The following is a 15,793-nucleotide window of genomic DNA, read 5'->3' on the forward strand; positions in this document are numbered from 1 at the left end:
GTGCTGATGGAAACTCCCTCTCAAGTTGCTCACAAGGCACAGATGGCTCATGGCTGCTGGCCTTTCATGTCAGCAGCCTCCACAGGCTGCCAGAAGCTATAAACAGGGGTGGGACACAGTTTAGCCGCTGCGCTGTATCAGTATTTAGAGTATTTAATTGGCCCAAATAGACGGGGCTTGTTTTCGGGGAGCAGCTGGCAGGCCGGAGCAAGCCAGGCCTCACCAGGGGGTTAGAGACTACTGGAACTGCCAGGAAAAGCAGTGAGCACCCATCCGCCTCCCCTTCCAGAACGCTGCCCACATCAGAGTCCCGGGCTCCACCCTGCCCAAGAGGAGACACAAGAGAGAGCTGTTCCAGGCAGGGAGATGCCTGCGAGCTTGGCTGGCCAGTAAACACTCGGCCTGCCAGCACATTCCAGGCTTGAGAGCTGTCTTGGCCTACCTTGACCTGACCCCGGGCAAAGCTAAACAGGACTGGATGCTTCTGAGACAATATTTCCCATGCAGCGTCTCCCCAGGCTCTGACAAGGCGGCTCCAGTCTCCCTTTGCCCTCTCTGACCGGAAATCAGGCCATGTGGTGCCACAGACACCCTTTCAAACAGGCTGGGAACGTTTTGCAGCCTGGGGGCCACGTGTCCTCTTTGGCAGCCTTCAGGGGGCCACATACCAAAGGCGGGTGGGGCCAGAAGCAAAAGGGACTGGAGCAACAAGTGCCAATTTGCTCATCTCTCTGTATTTGCCATCCAGGAAGTGCAAGGATACAGGCTGGGCAGGAAAAAAAACACTCAAGGAGGCTGCAATGCAGGGCCAGCAAGGGGTGTGGCCAGTGGAGGAGGGGTGTGGCCTGGGGAGAGTTCCAAGGGCCAAGCAGAGAGTTCTGGAGGGCCATACAGTGGTACCTCGGGTTAAGAACTTAATTCGTTCTGGAGGTCTGTTCTTAACCTGAAACTGTTCTTAACCTGAGGTACCACTTTAGCTAATGGGGCCTCCCGCTGCCGCCGCACAATTTCTGTTCTCATCCTGAAGCAAAGTTCTTAACCCGAGGTACTATTTCTGGGTTAGCGGAGTCTGTAACCTGAAGCGTCTGTAACCTGAAGCATCTGTAAACCAAGGTACCACGGTATTTGCTTCCCCCCATCCCTACCTTGAAGCATCAGCCAAGAGGACTCTGCCTCCCCACTCCCATTTAGTCCTCCTGAGCACCACTCCCATTCTTACGGCCTGTGAATCCCAAGTCTCTACCCGCTGCTGGGCCTGGGACCCGTTGTGCTGCATTTGGGCTGCAGTGGTGCCTGCTCCCTCCGTGCTGTTGTCCTTGGGTCTCGAACTCTGGGGTAAGCAGGCAGCGGCAGCCGCTACTCAGGGAGCCAAGTTGCTCCCAGGGTGTTGACCCCAAACACAGCTGGGAGAGTCTGACCACAGGAATCTCCGGCACGGCCTAGCAGGGGCGTGTTGTCGATGTCAGTTTACAAGGAAGTGGCCAATCTGCCTGTAGCTCGGGTGTTTGTAATCAGGCTACCTGGAACAGAGAGGACTTTGTCTGCTGCCCCTGGGGAGGCATTCCTGAGGGGGTCGGTGCCCGTAAAGCGAAATCCAACCTTTCCTGCAAGCTGGCCAGAGCAAGCATGTTTGTGCTGTGACCTGGGTCCGGCTGCTATTACAAGCCCTATATTCACAAGGTGGGAATGACATGCCGCAGGGGCCTCTGCCAAAGCATTCCTGCTATGAGGAGGGGAATCCCAGCAGCAGCAGCAGCAATATCCTGGTAGGGCCAGGGATCTTGCATACAGCTTGGGTGGCAAAGGCCTCCCATAAACATGCCAGCTTCCCAGCACACACAAGGGAAAAGAGCATCTCAACACCAGCTCTTTACTGGAACTTAGCTCTATCAGGATTCTGCTAACATACAAGAGTTGCTGTTTTCTGTGCATCTGAGGCTGACTTCCGGTCAGCATTTGGACATCCTGAGGAGCTGGGAGGAGGTCTGGTTCAGCTGCAGCGTTGGCAACCCATTGGCTGTCACCACTGGCTGTTGCTGAATCCACAAGTTTGCAGAGGTTAATTCAAGAGGAACTTGGAAGTAGTGAGGCTGCGTTGCACACTGCACCATGTGAATTTTTTAAAAAATAAAAAAGCCTTTAATAAGAAACTCAATGGCGGGCACTTGATCATCCTGGAGGGCCCATTGTAAAAGCTGCCACAGCTCAGTCCAGTCCCACAGAACCCAAGGGCACCACACTGCTCAGTGGTCTTCCTGCTGCCCACAGTGGAGGACGCAGCGCATCCAAGAAGAGCTGAGCCAACGTCATTTGGATATTGAGGGTTATGTTTCCATGGCACAAGAAGTGGAACAGTGCCAAGTCTTTGGGCCGGATGCCCAGTGGCAGCTCTTGCAGAGGCACTGCCAACTCCAGCTCCACTGTTTCAGGGTCCCAGGGCAAGGCTTGCTGGGGCTCATTTGAGCACGTTTCCGCCGCTCAGGAGTGCCTATGTTCTTGCTGCTTAGCCCAAAGGGAGCGGCAGAACTTTCCCCAACGCTGCCGAGCACAACCTGCCCGCCTGCACCCAAGCCCCAGTCCTGCTCAGGTGAAGTCTCAAGGCATCTCTCCCCTTTCTCCTTGAGATGGTGCGGCCTCACTCACGTCCTTCCCAGGCATCTTCTCGTTGTTTCATCTCCAAGCGCTTCCGCTCTGCAAGGAGAAAAGGGGCAGGTGAAGCCATGGGGGATGCACTCTGCCAGCCTAGGAAAGCGCCACACTTGGAAGGTGCAGGGGACTCCAGCCTGTTAGAATTCCTGCTCCATGATTGCAGTCATGGGATTGTTGTCTATCACATGACGGTATATGTTTTGACTCCACAGAGTGGCGCTTCTCCGCAGCCTTGGCGCTTCCTCTCCCTCCTTCCTCCATCACCTCCCGCCCTTCCCAGGCTCTGCTCCTATGACACAGCACAACCACTTTCCTCAGCAAACTGTGGTTGCCTACCATGCTGGCACTCAGAAAGCGTGTGCCCTGTGCTGACCTTGCTTCACGCCGCTGTCTCCTTCCTCCCATCTCAGCCGCACTGTGCCTGCCCCTTGACCAGCCTCTATCAGCAGTGCCATGCCATGTTCCAATGGGCTGCGTCTCACCTGTGCTAGGATCAGAAAGCCTGCCTGGTGACCCGAGGGAAAGGCTAGCGAGCGGAGAAGAGCAGGGAGACTGCAGAGTTGGCAGCTTCAATTAAAACAAATCACCTATTCCTATGCATGACTTACACTGCCTCCTGCAGCTGGCACTGGCTCCCAGTTCCGCAGTAATCAGGATTGGAGCACCACCTAGTGCCCAAACCTGAGGATCACCGACCTGATGCCCCCTCATTTCACCATATAGCATTTTGGGAGAGCAATTGAGGAACGGGGCCAAGTATATGGGAGCGCCGCTGCTGGTGCCTCCTGTCTCATAAGCATCTGGCCAAAGCCATAAACTAATCTTCCAGCTTTTGTCCCTCGCAGCGCCATGGCAGAAAAATGGGCAAAAAAGAAAAAGAAAAGAATAAGAATCACTACTCTAATGTGGTCACAAAGAGGACATCTGCAAGGACAGTACAGTAAAAATATGAGAGCAGGGGGAGGCCTGGGCTGAACGAGGCTACAGTAACCTGGACATCATATGTATACAATGAGAAATCTGTTGCAGGAATTAGTCCAAAATGCTGTGTTCACAGGGCACAAGCCATCATTGGCAGGGGTAATAGCGGTGGAAATGCTGCAGTGATTATTGGATTCAGATCCTATTCAAAATGCTAAAGTGAAAGCTATGGAGAAAAACAATTTTTAACAGCTTCTGATTATGCTGGGAATGTCAGAGAGACCCAGAGTAATCCATGCTCATACTCCAGTTTCAAAAAGAATGACAGAAGGTAATAGAGTCATTGTATGAGAGAAGATTCCTCAGAAAACTCCATAAGAAGGGGCCGGGTTGGGGGGGGGGTGTGGAGTGGGGGCTGGAGAGGAGCAGGTGTAGGGGGGGGAAGAGGCTATATTAGAAACAGGAAAATCACGGGGAAATTTATCACCTGAACTGACAAACAACTATCAACACTTTTTTTTAATGTGCAAAAAGCTTGTTGTTAAAGACATATACCTACAGTGACTAAAATATTTGCATTGTTAATTACCTGCACCCTCTTCTCCTGATTTTCACTGCTGCCTGAAGGGTCTTTGCAAGCTTAAAATACTGCATTTTGTTTCAAAAAGAGCAGCAGGATTTTTTTAAAAAGGCAGAGCCTAACTTGACCTCTCTAGGATGTACGGTGTGCTTCTTTGAGATCAGAGGCTATTCAGCTTCCCTTTTCAAGCCCAATCTTTGACGGTCTCTGGGGGGCATGATCCATCAGCTCTGCCCCCATCCTCCACCTGCTTCAATGAAAGGCCCTGCCTCATCCCACTTCCCTGAAATCTCTTCTTCCTTCCACATTTTAGGGCAGGGGTGAGTAGCCGGCAGCCCAAGCAATGCATGTGTCTGAAGCAGAGGGCAAGGTGGGGCAGGAGGACCAGGAGGAAAGAAAGTGGCAGAAAGAGAAAAGTGGGAGAGAATGAAAGAAAAAGAAAGAGAAAGAGAGAGAAAGAGAGAGAGAGAGAGAGAAGTGGTGCTCCCCACTTTTGGGTTAGGCTGCCTCCACTGCTGGCACACAGTCCCCAACAGATCATCCCCAAGATAATGTGGCTCTCAAAAGAAATAAAAGGTCCTTGTCTCCCTACAGCATATAATCCTGCAACAAAACCAAAGGCTCTGGATAAACTGAAAATGAACATGGGAACCAAAGAACTGCCAGCTCCTTTGCCCAACCTGCCAATCTGGAATACAAGACAGATCTGAACATCTTCTAGACTACCTGCCCTGCAAGGCCCATAGGCCTACTGTCAGGTTCCACTATATACAAAAGACTTTATTGACGTAATAGAATCAACTCAGCCCAGAGGGAGCCCTTGCCTGTGACTTTCAGTACCAACTAACCCTTTCACACCCTCCCCGCCCCAATTCAATCCAGTTGTATCTTCCATAAAACTCCTCCACTTCTGAGCCAAGTCTGTGATCCTTGGTTCCACAGTAGGACAAATACTCGGCCGAATCAAAAGTCACATATCCATCAGTGCTATGGGCCATACACCATGTGTGTGAATTTTAGTTTGGGCAACCACTGGGGAGAGTGGGAGCTTTGTGGATTCCCATGAAGACTGGAGATGTCAAAATATCCCAACCCAGAGGACTAGGGCATTGGGAGCTGGTACCTGGACAGACAAGGTACTCCCTAACTACTCCTTTCTTAACAAATGATGCTGAAGATGCACTGACAGCTGTAGGACAGGTGCGTAGCATCCTCAGGCTCCTGCAAGATGCTTTGCAGTGGCCAGCTCCTGCTACCCAATAGAGCCCTCCCAGTCCTAACAGGAAATAACAGACATGTGGGGAATCTGAAAGGACCTCACTGATCTCATTACAGTTTCCAAACAAGTATGGCAAACAGCTAGGCGGGCACGCTCCACCGCTGTTATCTAGCTGGTGCAGCTGAAGCACAGGCGGAGAGCCAGCTGCCATCGCCCTGGGAAGAGACAGGGCCCTTAATGGATACAATAAGCCCAGGACAGCAGCATGGCTGAGGTGGCAGCTCATCTGACCATGGGTCTCCTGTTGCCCTGGAGAAAGCTGGTAGTGGTGGGGAAAGGGGGAAACAACCCCTTTCCCCAGCCAGGCCACCTGATTCCCCCTTTGTTGTGCAGAGGATGCTTCCCTTAACGCCGTTCTGCCTTAGCAGCAGAAAGTGGAAGCAGAGGGGAGGGCTACGAGGGAACCCTTTCCCAGAATGCAACCTGACACCAAGGGTGATCCCCTCTCCTGTATCCCTGCATGTTTCCGTGACCTAGACGTTGGCTGCCTAACAGACTCCCTCAGGTCCTCAGGCAGGCAGAGCTGTCTATGTGACAGCAAGGAGAGTGAGCGAGCACGTGGTTGGTGTAGCTTACTTGCAACCCTGCCTAGAAGCAGAGAGCCAGACTCCCCAGAGGCTCCCAGGACGTGGGTAGTGAGTGAGAGCAGGGAGGCCTGAGGCGGAGACATCGAGAAATCCCCCAGCATCCCTCGCCTGCACTCCACAGCACCGCAGCCTGGGCCACCTCCGTCTCCAACACACTTCCTGCCTCTACAACACAACAGCGTCAGTTCACGTCTTTCCCCGCACCCTTAGGCTTACCTCGGGCTGCTTGCAGCTGCCTGCGTTCAGCTTCCCGCTCGGCCTTGCTTTGGTTGCTCCGCACGCCCAGGGCGCCTGTCACCAGTCTCCTGGCCAGAGCGGCTGAGGTCTCGGGGCGCTCTTTGGCTGGCTGCAGGAATTCTAGAGGAATTGGCAGAGGGAAGAGAACAGTCTCAGTGCTCAGAGTCAGGACTCCCATTGCTGGAAGATGAGAGTATTTAGGCACTACATCAGCAGATGAGTCCTTTTCCAAAAGCACATATTAAAGGAAAAGAGATAAGGCAGGGAAGAGCATCACCCACAGCCTGGGTGCTGCCCTCTATCGCATACAAAGGAGGATAGGAGAGGAGGCTGAGAGCACCTCTAATGGTCAGGAAAACGGGAGTGGAAGCAGCTGTCAAAGGGATCTGCCATGGGCAAGAGACACGTGGGAGCAATGGGGCGACAGTGAGTGTGTGGGAAACACTGGCTGGATGGGGTATGCAGGGCTGCACTGTTGCCTGCCTGACTCTTCTCTCCTGTGTGTCACACACCCACAAAGCTACATTGCAAACAGGCCATGTGACACCGGAACGTTTCGAATTGTTTTAAATATCTGCGTCTAATGTTATCTTATATTGACGATTTTAATGTTTGTTTAATTTTCTGCATTTTTTTGTAAACCGTGCTGCAGATTCTACTTTCAATATTAATTTTGTTCCTTTTTTTTAAATGCACCTTTTCAATTCCCTAGGCGTTGCCCTAGGAAGCCAACCAGACTTCTTGTTATTCTCAGCCCTGATGAGATGCAAGGGTGCTCAGGGACTAGGGCAGCCAGCAGGAACCCAAAGGGGGGCAACCCATTTTTATTGATTCCACTGTTACAGTTAACAAGCCCTGTTCGGTGCTAGCAGGAGAACTTCCACTGCTTTAAACTGCAGCTGCTTCCCTGGAAAGGTGGTTGTAGGATCTGGGAAGCCCAATGTTCATGTGAGAGAGACTTCCAGCAGACCAGGTTTCATAAGCAGTTGTGCTGAAGAACCAGTGCTCATCAGCACCTGAGAGGAGCAGAGAGGAGCAGGTGGGTGGGTGGGGCTGTTGAAGTCCTACTACTATGGCTACCTACAATGATCTGGGATAATCTCTGCAAGGTAGTGCAGCTATGAGCTACAGGCTGGAAGATGCTCAGCATCCCAGGCATTTAATCTCTCTCTTCTGGACTCACCAGAAAAGGCTCGGGCCTTGGTCTTTGCAGCTCGCGTGGCCTGGGACAGCGGACGGGTTTTCACCATCAGGTGCTTGGTGCTGAGAGCATCTCGGGCTGCGAGAAGAGGAGCAGGTATCATACGGGGAAGTAGACTCCCTTCGCAGTGAATGCATTAGACAGGCCATCCCCACCAGGTAGCAAGACAGCCGCTTCCTGTTGCCCGGTCAAGCCCTGCGCAAAAGCAAGCCTCACCTGTGATGGGGCTGGAGAAGATCCCCAGGGCGTGTGTGTCATCCACCCATTTAATGTCAAAGCCTTTCTTCCTGGAGAGCAGAAAAGAGAAATATGGGGACATCAGGGTTCTTGTGGGGGTGTTCAGAGGAAGAAAAAGGCAATTGTGTGCAGTCCTGGGGGGAGCTCAAGAGGGGGTGCAGGGCTAGGGAGAGTTGGAAGGATGCCTGGTGGGTAGTGATGCCAGAGCATGCCGGGGCATCTTTGGAACAAGACTGGCCTTTGCATCTCTGAGCCAGGGGGCACATCTGGATCCAGGTCTAAGGACTCACAGAAGTCAGGAGGCCATGGAAGGGAAAGCTCTAGGTGAAGAGAGCCCTCACCCCCAGCCCTGCCTGCTGGGGGTGATCCACACCCAAGGAGAAGGTGTGAAATGGGACATAGAATCGCAGAGTTGGAAGGAGCCACAAGGGTCCTCTAGTCCAACACAACGGGGACAAATGGCTCACTGGTAGATGCAGAAGACGCGCAGCAGATCCTCAGTGCGAAACTCCGCTGGGAAGTCGTAGATCTCAATGACGTGGGGCAGCTCAGAGTCACTCAAGTCCAGGTCAGCCGGGGTGTAGTTGTAGTAGTCAAAGCGTGACTCCTGTAGCCCCGCAGGGTGTGGTCTGTGGGGAGAAAGCTGGAGGGAGGAGAGAGGAAAGCAGTGAGGGGTGGCGAGCTGTAGCAGCAGCAGTGCAAGGCCCTCGGCCTCTTGCCCCTTCCCCCAAAGCAGCCCAGGCCACCGGTGGACCCCCACCCCAATGCCATTTCAGGGAGCTCATCCTGATCCCCCCCACACCACCTTTGAAACGACAGCCAGGCGCTGCCTCCGACTGCTGAGCACCGTGGTGCATCTCAGCCCCTGAGCCCTTCTGGCAGCCCTGGAGCGGGTGCGCTGGCTGATTGATGAAGCCGTGGGCTCGTGTTGCGGAGAAGGATTGATGGCCCACGGGAGATTGGGAGTTATTGATCAGGTGCCTCCTGCTGCTTGCATACTTTCCCCATTAACCGTTTCGCCAGGCTCCCTCGTTCTTTTCAGGGGAGGAAGCTGGAGTGGGTGCCCAGCTCCCCAGCAGCTGTCTTCCTGCCTGCTCCGCGCTCCGTGGAAGGGCGTTGGTGGTACCCAAACCAAGGAAGCTGTAAAACCCAGCTTACAGAGCAGGCGTGGCAGCCCCCACTCCCCATGGCTAAGCAGGTGAAGTGTGGGACAGAAATAAAAGGGGTGATTGGGTTCAGACACAGGTGGGAGAAGACCTGGACCCATGTTTTACTTGTGATAGCTATTGCCCCAGTAAACTCTGGGCCAGAAAAATATATGAATTGCGGACCAGTTGGGAATAATGATAGACAGCAGCCAGAGATTTTTTATTCTTTTTAAGACAGGCTCAGGGAGGAGACAGGTGTGCTGGGACCCGGCTCCCGGGATGCTGTGCACACCTGCACCCCAAAATCCAAGAAGAGAGCGGGAGAATGAAGCAGGCTGATCTCACACTGCTCCTAAGGGAAACAAATTACGCTGCGTTTACTAACACACTCTAGATGTGAGGCTGCCCTTGAAAACTTTTCAGAAACCACAGCTGGTGCAAAATGCTGAAGCCAGAATAATGTCTGGTGTCTGCTTTTCTGGCCATATTACACTGGCCTTGTTTAAATTGCACCGGCTTTCAATTCATTTTCAGACCCAATTCAAGGAGCTGGTTATTATCAATAAAGCCCTAAATGGCTTTGGGCCAGGATATATGAAGGCTTGCCTCCCCTCACATGAACTTGCCCATCAGTTGTAGTCATCTTCCGAGGCCCTGTTCTGTATTCCACTGACAACATATGTGCATTTATTTATTTAGAGCTTTTATTTTCATCCCATTCTTTGGCTATAAAAAGCTCCCAGAACAGCTTATAAGTCGCTAAAAAAAGATTTCTCTGCACTCAAGACACATCACAAAAGGGAAATGGATTGGGAGGGATGAGAAAATAAGCAAACTCAGGGTCAACGTCTTTGTTTACAAGCAGTTCCAATGGTGGAGGACATTGTCTTTTAGATGGGCAGTTAAGAAGGTTTTATTTCATCTGGATTTTAGTGTATATCCTATTCTGGATGTTTTATTTCGGCTTTTAAAATGCTTACTAGTTTTAACTGCAGCGAGATTTTAACAGCTGTAAACCACCTTGGAGGATTTGCAAGAACCAAAAGCCAAAATGCAAACACGGCTCCTTCCCTTGCAAAAGCGGGGGGTGGGGGGGAGAGACTCAGGCCTCTGGGAACACCGCAAAATGCTGGCAGATCTCGTGTCTCCAGGTCTGCAACATCATGGCCTAATGAACAACGACCCTTCACTGAATTGCTTAGCCTGACCACGCAGCTCCCCTCCATACATGTGCCTTGGCAAACCTTTACCCCCAAAGTCAACCATCATAGCTGCTGGGAGACTGAAAGCTGGATGCAGCTCTCCGAGGGAAACGCACTTGTGCTAGGTCCCTAAGCGGCACAGCTCCGCGCACATCCTGTGGGCAAGGGAGTCTATAATTCAGCCACACTCTGTCTGCTTCCCCAAGTACCTGTACCAACAGAAGCCACGGCTGTACAGGGAAAGTCTATAAATTCCAGCTACTTCGGTCAATAAAAGACAGCAATTCAGATAATTTCTTCGGGAAAGTGAATTTGTGGGTGGGTGGAGCACGGAAGAACGAGCCGGCGAATCAGGGAGGAAGAGGTGGATCTGCAGCAAGAGGGACAGGATGGAGTGTGTGCCTCGGTGGATTTAACAGGATCCAAGCTATTAAGTTGATCGTTAAGGAACCTAAGCGAACTACACTCGGTTGCAAGGGGAGCTGGCCAAGAAATGCTTGAGGGAGCAGCCTCTCATAACATTAAGTGGCATGGCAGATCTTCAGAGATGATGGAGAGCACACTGCATGAGCACCCCTGACCTTCACAAACCACTGGGTGCAGCAGAAGGCACACTGAGGGCCAGGAGCTGCCTGCCTCGCAAGCATGGTGACCATCCATGAACAATGCACAACATGCACAAACCTGCCCACAAAGCCTGCTTGTCTCTGCACACAACTTCAGGCTTGACTGATGTGAGCCTGCTCTGCAGCAACAAAGCGCACGCATGTTTAGCGGGGAACACGGCACCGCATTCTTACAAATATGCTTGCAATGGTTCGCGCAGGGAAAAAGCGAGCCCATTAATGGGCTTCCTGTCTTGGGTTGCTTACAGGAACCGTGCGCCCTCGTGCCGCATTAACACAGTCCCAGCCTCCTGCTCGCAGTCTCCTTCCCAGAGATCGCTAATGTTCAGATGTTGTCCTGTGCTGGGAAAGCTTCTGCCGGCGGATGCACAGGCAGCAAGGAGCAAGAGGACACAGGAAATGAAGACTGTCTGCCACGGCTCAACGCTCTCCAAAGATTTATCCACGCTGCTGCGCTGACTCTCGCTCGCTCGCTCAGCTTTTGAGACTGAGAAGACAGTCAACATGCGGCGGGGGGAGAGTGAAGCACAGTGGCAGAGGCCGGAGGAGCCTTATAGAGATAAAAGCGTGTAAGGCAAGAGGCAGAAATGTGTGCCCATGACAGCCTGCTCTAGCACACTCCTCCCTTTTGCAGACAGGGCTGGCTAGTTACAATCTCTCCAACAGAATTGGCCAGTTTAGCCAAAAGTAATCCTCCCAGAAACACTGTATTACCAGCTATGGCATATTTTCCATGGGTGACTGAAAAAAGCACATCACACGGCACACGCATTGGCCTCTCGGGTGCGCAGCCTGCAAGGGCAGCTGGGCTGCTGGTCAGTGCTGGGCACCCAAACTAGACAAGTAATGGCCTTCAAAATGACAGAATGAATTATTTTCACGGTTTCCATTGCACGTTAAAGTTTTCGTTCTGATTTGGCAAGGATATTTTCTTCTTCTTTTGAGTGAAGGGAGACAGGTTGGACTGGACCAAATGAAACAGGAGGGGTGGATCAAATAGCCTTTTGGTGGTCCCTCCCAACTTTGTGAAATGAAAACGAAAGACTTCAGGGCCACAAGGATCGAGCAAGACCAGCCCCCCAGTCATTGAAAACAGGGTGTTCCAAAAAGGCTTCGCAGATTCCCAAAGAGGAACCAGCAGCAGTGGTTTCTAGGTAGTGAGGAAATGCCCAAGGCCTGTGCCAGAAGAAGGCAACTCTCAAACATCTGCACAGGGCCTGAACATAAGCCCTTCCCCTGATCCCCAGGCAAGCCTGCACAGAAGCATTTACTCCCAACGCCGCTCTTACACACAGAGAATTAAGTAAACACATCTCACCTGCAGCTCAGCACTGACACACAAGCCATAACATCAACTCATGCAAAGCACCCTCTTTTGTGTATGCCAAGATCTGATTGCTCTCATTCTAAATCCCACTTTCACACACCCGAATCTCAGCGCAACACTCCTCCTATGCAACAAAATGAGTTATACTGACCTTGGTATGAGAAACTAGAGTAAGTTTTTCACCAGGGAAAGCAATAGCAGAGGAACAGCTTTATTTAGTCACGAGCTGTTTCCCCCCTCCTTCCATTTTTATCTCACCATATTCTTCTTTTCTTAAAACACAAGCAGGAGGATATAGATATGTGCATATCTGCATCAGCACAGTCACTAGGCTGGAGCTGCAGAAAGGAAGCCAGACTCTGAGCTTTGCAGGAATCTTGCCTGTGAATTTTCACTGCCACATTTCTCCAGCGCCCGGAGATCTTCTGATACCCGGACTCTGGGGACATTCATAGTTTAAAGGAGAAGCATTTTCACCAAGGACGAGATCTTCCTGTAGTATTTTAAAAACACTCCAGGGAGCAATTTACTGCAGGACAGGTGCAAGTTGACCCAAAGCAGGGGCATGTCCCAAAGTAAATATTATTAAACGCTCAGGAGAAATTGCTAATGTGGATGGACCCTCCATTAGAGACATTGGCCAGCATCACCCACAAATTCTGCTGCTGATATTCACACAAGGAGGAGCACAGCTCACACCACATCCCAGAATCTGTCACTGTAGGCAACCCAAGTTCTGTCTTATCCACACAAAATCTTGTACCTCATTAAAGCGATACAAGCTTTTGTGTAATTGGTCTTGACAAAAGTCTCATGCTATCCCTTGTCCCAGCCATCGTCCCGCCTTCTCGCTTTCATTATCAGAACTCTTTTCTTCCTCAAGGTGAATTTCCAGCACTGTGCCCATTTGCCAGGGCATTCTTCAGCTATATCAACTCATTTTTCTTAGCAGACAGTAAATCTCGTGTCGGAACTATGTGATTCTAGAGAGTCCAGCTATTTCACAAGGTTCTCAGCTTTTTAGGGCTGGGAGGAATCAAAGCTGATAAATGGATTGGGTGAAAAATATATGTGGGTATATTCATGCGATCACACATAGTTCAGTGCTCATTAAGATAAATATGACAAACCCGGTGTTCATTAAGATAAATATGAAAAGCCCAAACTACAATTCTAGGAGGGAAATGACTATACTTAAGAACATAAAAAGAGCCTCCTGGATCAGGCCAATGGCCCATCTAGTCCAGGATCCTCTTCTCACAGAGGCCAACCAGATGTCCATGGGAAACCCAAGCACAAGAACGCTCTCCCCTCCTGCAGTTTATTCTGAAGCTTTATTGCCTCTGACTGTGGGCAGAGAGTCAAAGGTTTGATCTGGTACAGTGAAAAGAGACTGCTGAAACGAACTACAGTATGGACACGGCGCTCCACAAAGGAACTGCAGTATGGACTTTCGCTCCACAAAGGTTTTGAACTACAGCTTCCACCAGCCAGTATGCTTGCGCTGGCTGAGGCTTAAAGGAGTTGTAGTTCTAAGCATCTGAAGGACATCAGGCTGGAGAAATCAATGCCTCCACAATTATTACATGATATTCTGCATCACCACACCATCTACATTTTTGGGGTTTTTTTGCCCACAAGTACAAAACAAAATTGCGTCTCCATTTTTTTTTTTTAATGGCTAAAAGCCAACTGCTCAAGTTCATTCCTCACTGTGGCAAATGGAAATTCTGGGGTTCTCCGAGCGTGGCACTGTTACAAAAGATGCAGCTGCAATTGTGTTTAAGAAATATGTAAACCACATTAAGACCCCCTCACCCCACCCTAAAGAGCCTAAGTCATTCCCTTAGCCTGCCCTAATGCAACACTGAGCCTTTCGCCAGAGTATCGACTCCCGAGACCTCACCTTCATTCTCTCAACTCTGCAGTCTACACCTTCCTCCAAGTGGTTACTTGTGAGATAATTGAAAGGAAATTATCCCTGACTTTTCTAAAATTAGTGCTTTCTAATGCAGGCAGTTTACTGGTATCAGCTCTCTGATGAAAGCAGGCGCAGAGTTTGTTTAAACAAAGCAAAGCGATTTCATAATGCAGAATTCACAATGCTACAAATAGGTCATGCCCACAACTAGGCACGCATCCATGCGGTCAGGCCTTTGGGATCGGAGGCGAGAGCACAGAGAAGCTCTCTGGCCACAGGACTCATCCCCTGGTTGCCCCTCCACTTCTGTCCAAGCCCAGCCATGCTATTGCCCTACTGCTCTCCCTCTGGCGACACCAGTGCAGCAGATCCAGCCTTACGGAAGAAGGAAAGCAGACCTAAAGTAGATCATCTAGATTCCTTCCTCACCACACCCGCTTTCCTTGTGTCTTTCAGGATACAAACATTTCCACCCCGCAGTATCCCGAGCATCGTAGCTGCAGAAACATGTGAACATCCAGTAAACCCTGCAAATTTTCCTTTGCAGAAGGATCCGTTTATATGAGCCTGGGAGTAGGTGGAGGTTATCTATGCACAATGATGTGTAAGACCAGCACCATACAGACACTGGGCTACACATGTGCAGCAAAATCGGTTTGGAGGCAATTCTGTTTGTGCTACACCTTCAACACCTATGAAGACAAGTTCTGCTTGGTGTGCTGTCACTTCTGCACAGAGGCACAATGGGTAGCCTGTGCACCGATTGCACGATCCGGCCTCACTTTCAACTGGCCGATCACCTGCCAGAAAGGAGGATTTAATTTCCTTGCCGTTAACTGACTGGAATAAGCAGCAGTGAACCCAAAGCTACTTCCTGTAAAAGCTGCCCCCATGGAGTTTTAACAGCTTCCATTACCAGGAGTTTAGGATGGTTTATGAGCTAACCCTTGGTAATGAGCCTGCTTAGTTAATTTCAATGGTTCGCCGGAGCTATTAGCAAGCCGAATCCATTCAGATCAACCCCCGGCTCCTAAGCAGGCCTGAATGCACATCGCAGCAATATTAGGACACTTTGTTACTTTAGGTACTATTGTGTCACTCCAAAAGTACAGGGTTTATGGTATTGATTTAAGCTTTAATAAGGGGCTCTCAGCCATCCAGCCGACACAGTGCTTTCCTCATAAACGGAAGGCAAGGCTGCACGGTCCCCGTGCTGAGCTACTCATCGCAACACATTTTGCGCTATTCTTGCAGGGCGATATGCTAACAAGCCAGAGCCAATTAAAAACCTGCCATTTCCATGAAACTTCACGGTATGTCTCTGCACGCCTCGTGGTCATCATGAAGGCTCTGCTTCGTAGCAACGCAGCCGTCGTGCAGAGGAACTTCCGCCTGCCTTATTTTATGCATTTTATTATATCCAGTCAGCCAAGAGAGTTTGGCATGCGTTGCGGAGTTCAAGGTGTTGGGGAGTTCTCAAGCCAATTGCTGTGCTCCTCTTGTTTAATGATTTCTCAAGCACCACTTCTGTTGGAGACTTCCACAGACTACTAGGCCGTTCGTGGTGTTTCTTTTGAGTCCTCCTCTAGCCTCATGACAGAATACATGCGGCCATCTCCCCACAATCATCAAAGGGGACAGAAATCGGCTCAACCCAGAAAGTGTCATCATCATGCGTTAACTTTGCAAAAGCTTTCTCCAAACCCTCCAACTCTCATCATGACTTCATAAAGAAACAACTTAGTAGCTCCCATGCCTCTGGTGAAAAGCTTCAAAGTGTGCAGGCCATCTGTACTAAATGCTCAAAAAACAGAGTAGAACTCGGGCTCTCTGTCTGCTGATCACCAGTTTCCCGTCCCTGTACATACAGAGACCCAA

General features: G+C 50.6%; 1 protein-coding gene across 1 annotated transcript in view; it reads right to left on the bottom strand.

The window, feature by feature from the left end:
• Positions 1-2,116: 2,116 nt before the first annotated feature.
• Positions 2,117-15,793, bottom strand: part of R3HCC1L (R3H domain and coiled-coil containing 1 like) — a 33,797-nt gene continuing 20,120 nt past the window's right edge. The window contains 5 exon segments of the mRNA XM_081912383.1: positions 2,117-2,691; positions 6,233-6,373; positions 7,437-7,532; positions 7,671-7,741; positions 8,159-8,334. Of these exon segments, the coding sequence (XP_081768509.1) occupies positions 2,636-2,691; positions 6,233-6,373; positions 7,437-7,532; positions 7,671-7,741; positions 8,159-8,334 (540 nt within the window). The 3' untranslated portion in view covers positions 2,117-2,635.

This window comes from Podarcis melisellensis (assembly GCF_964234715.1).
Source record: "Podarcis melisellensis genome assembly, chromosome: 5".
In the NCBI taxonomy this organism is placed as follows: Eukaryota; Metazoa; Chordata; class Lepidosauria; order Squamata; family Lacertidae; genus Podarcis; species Podarcis melisellensis.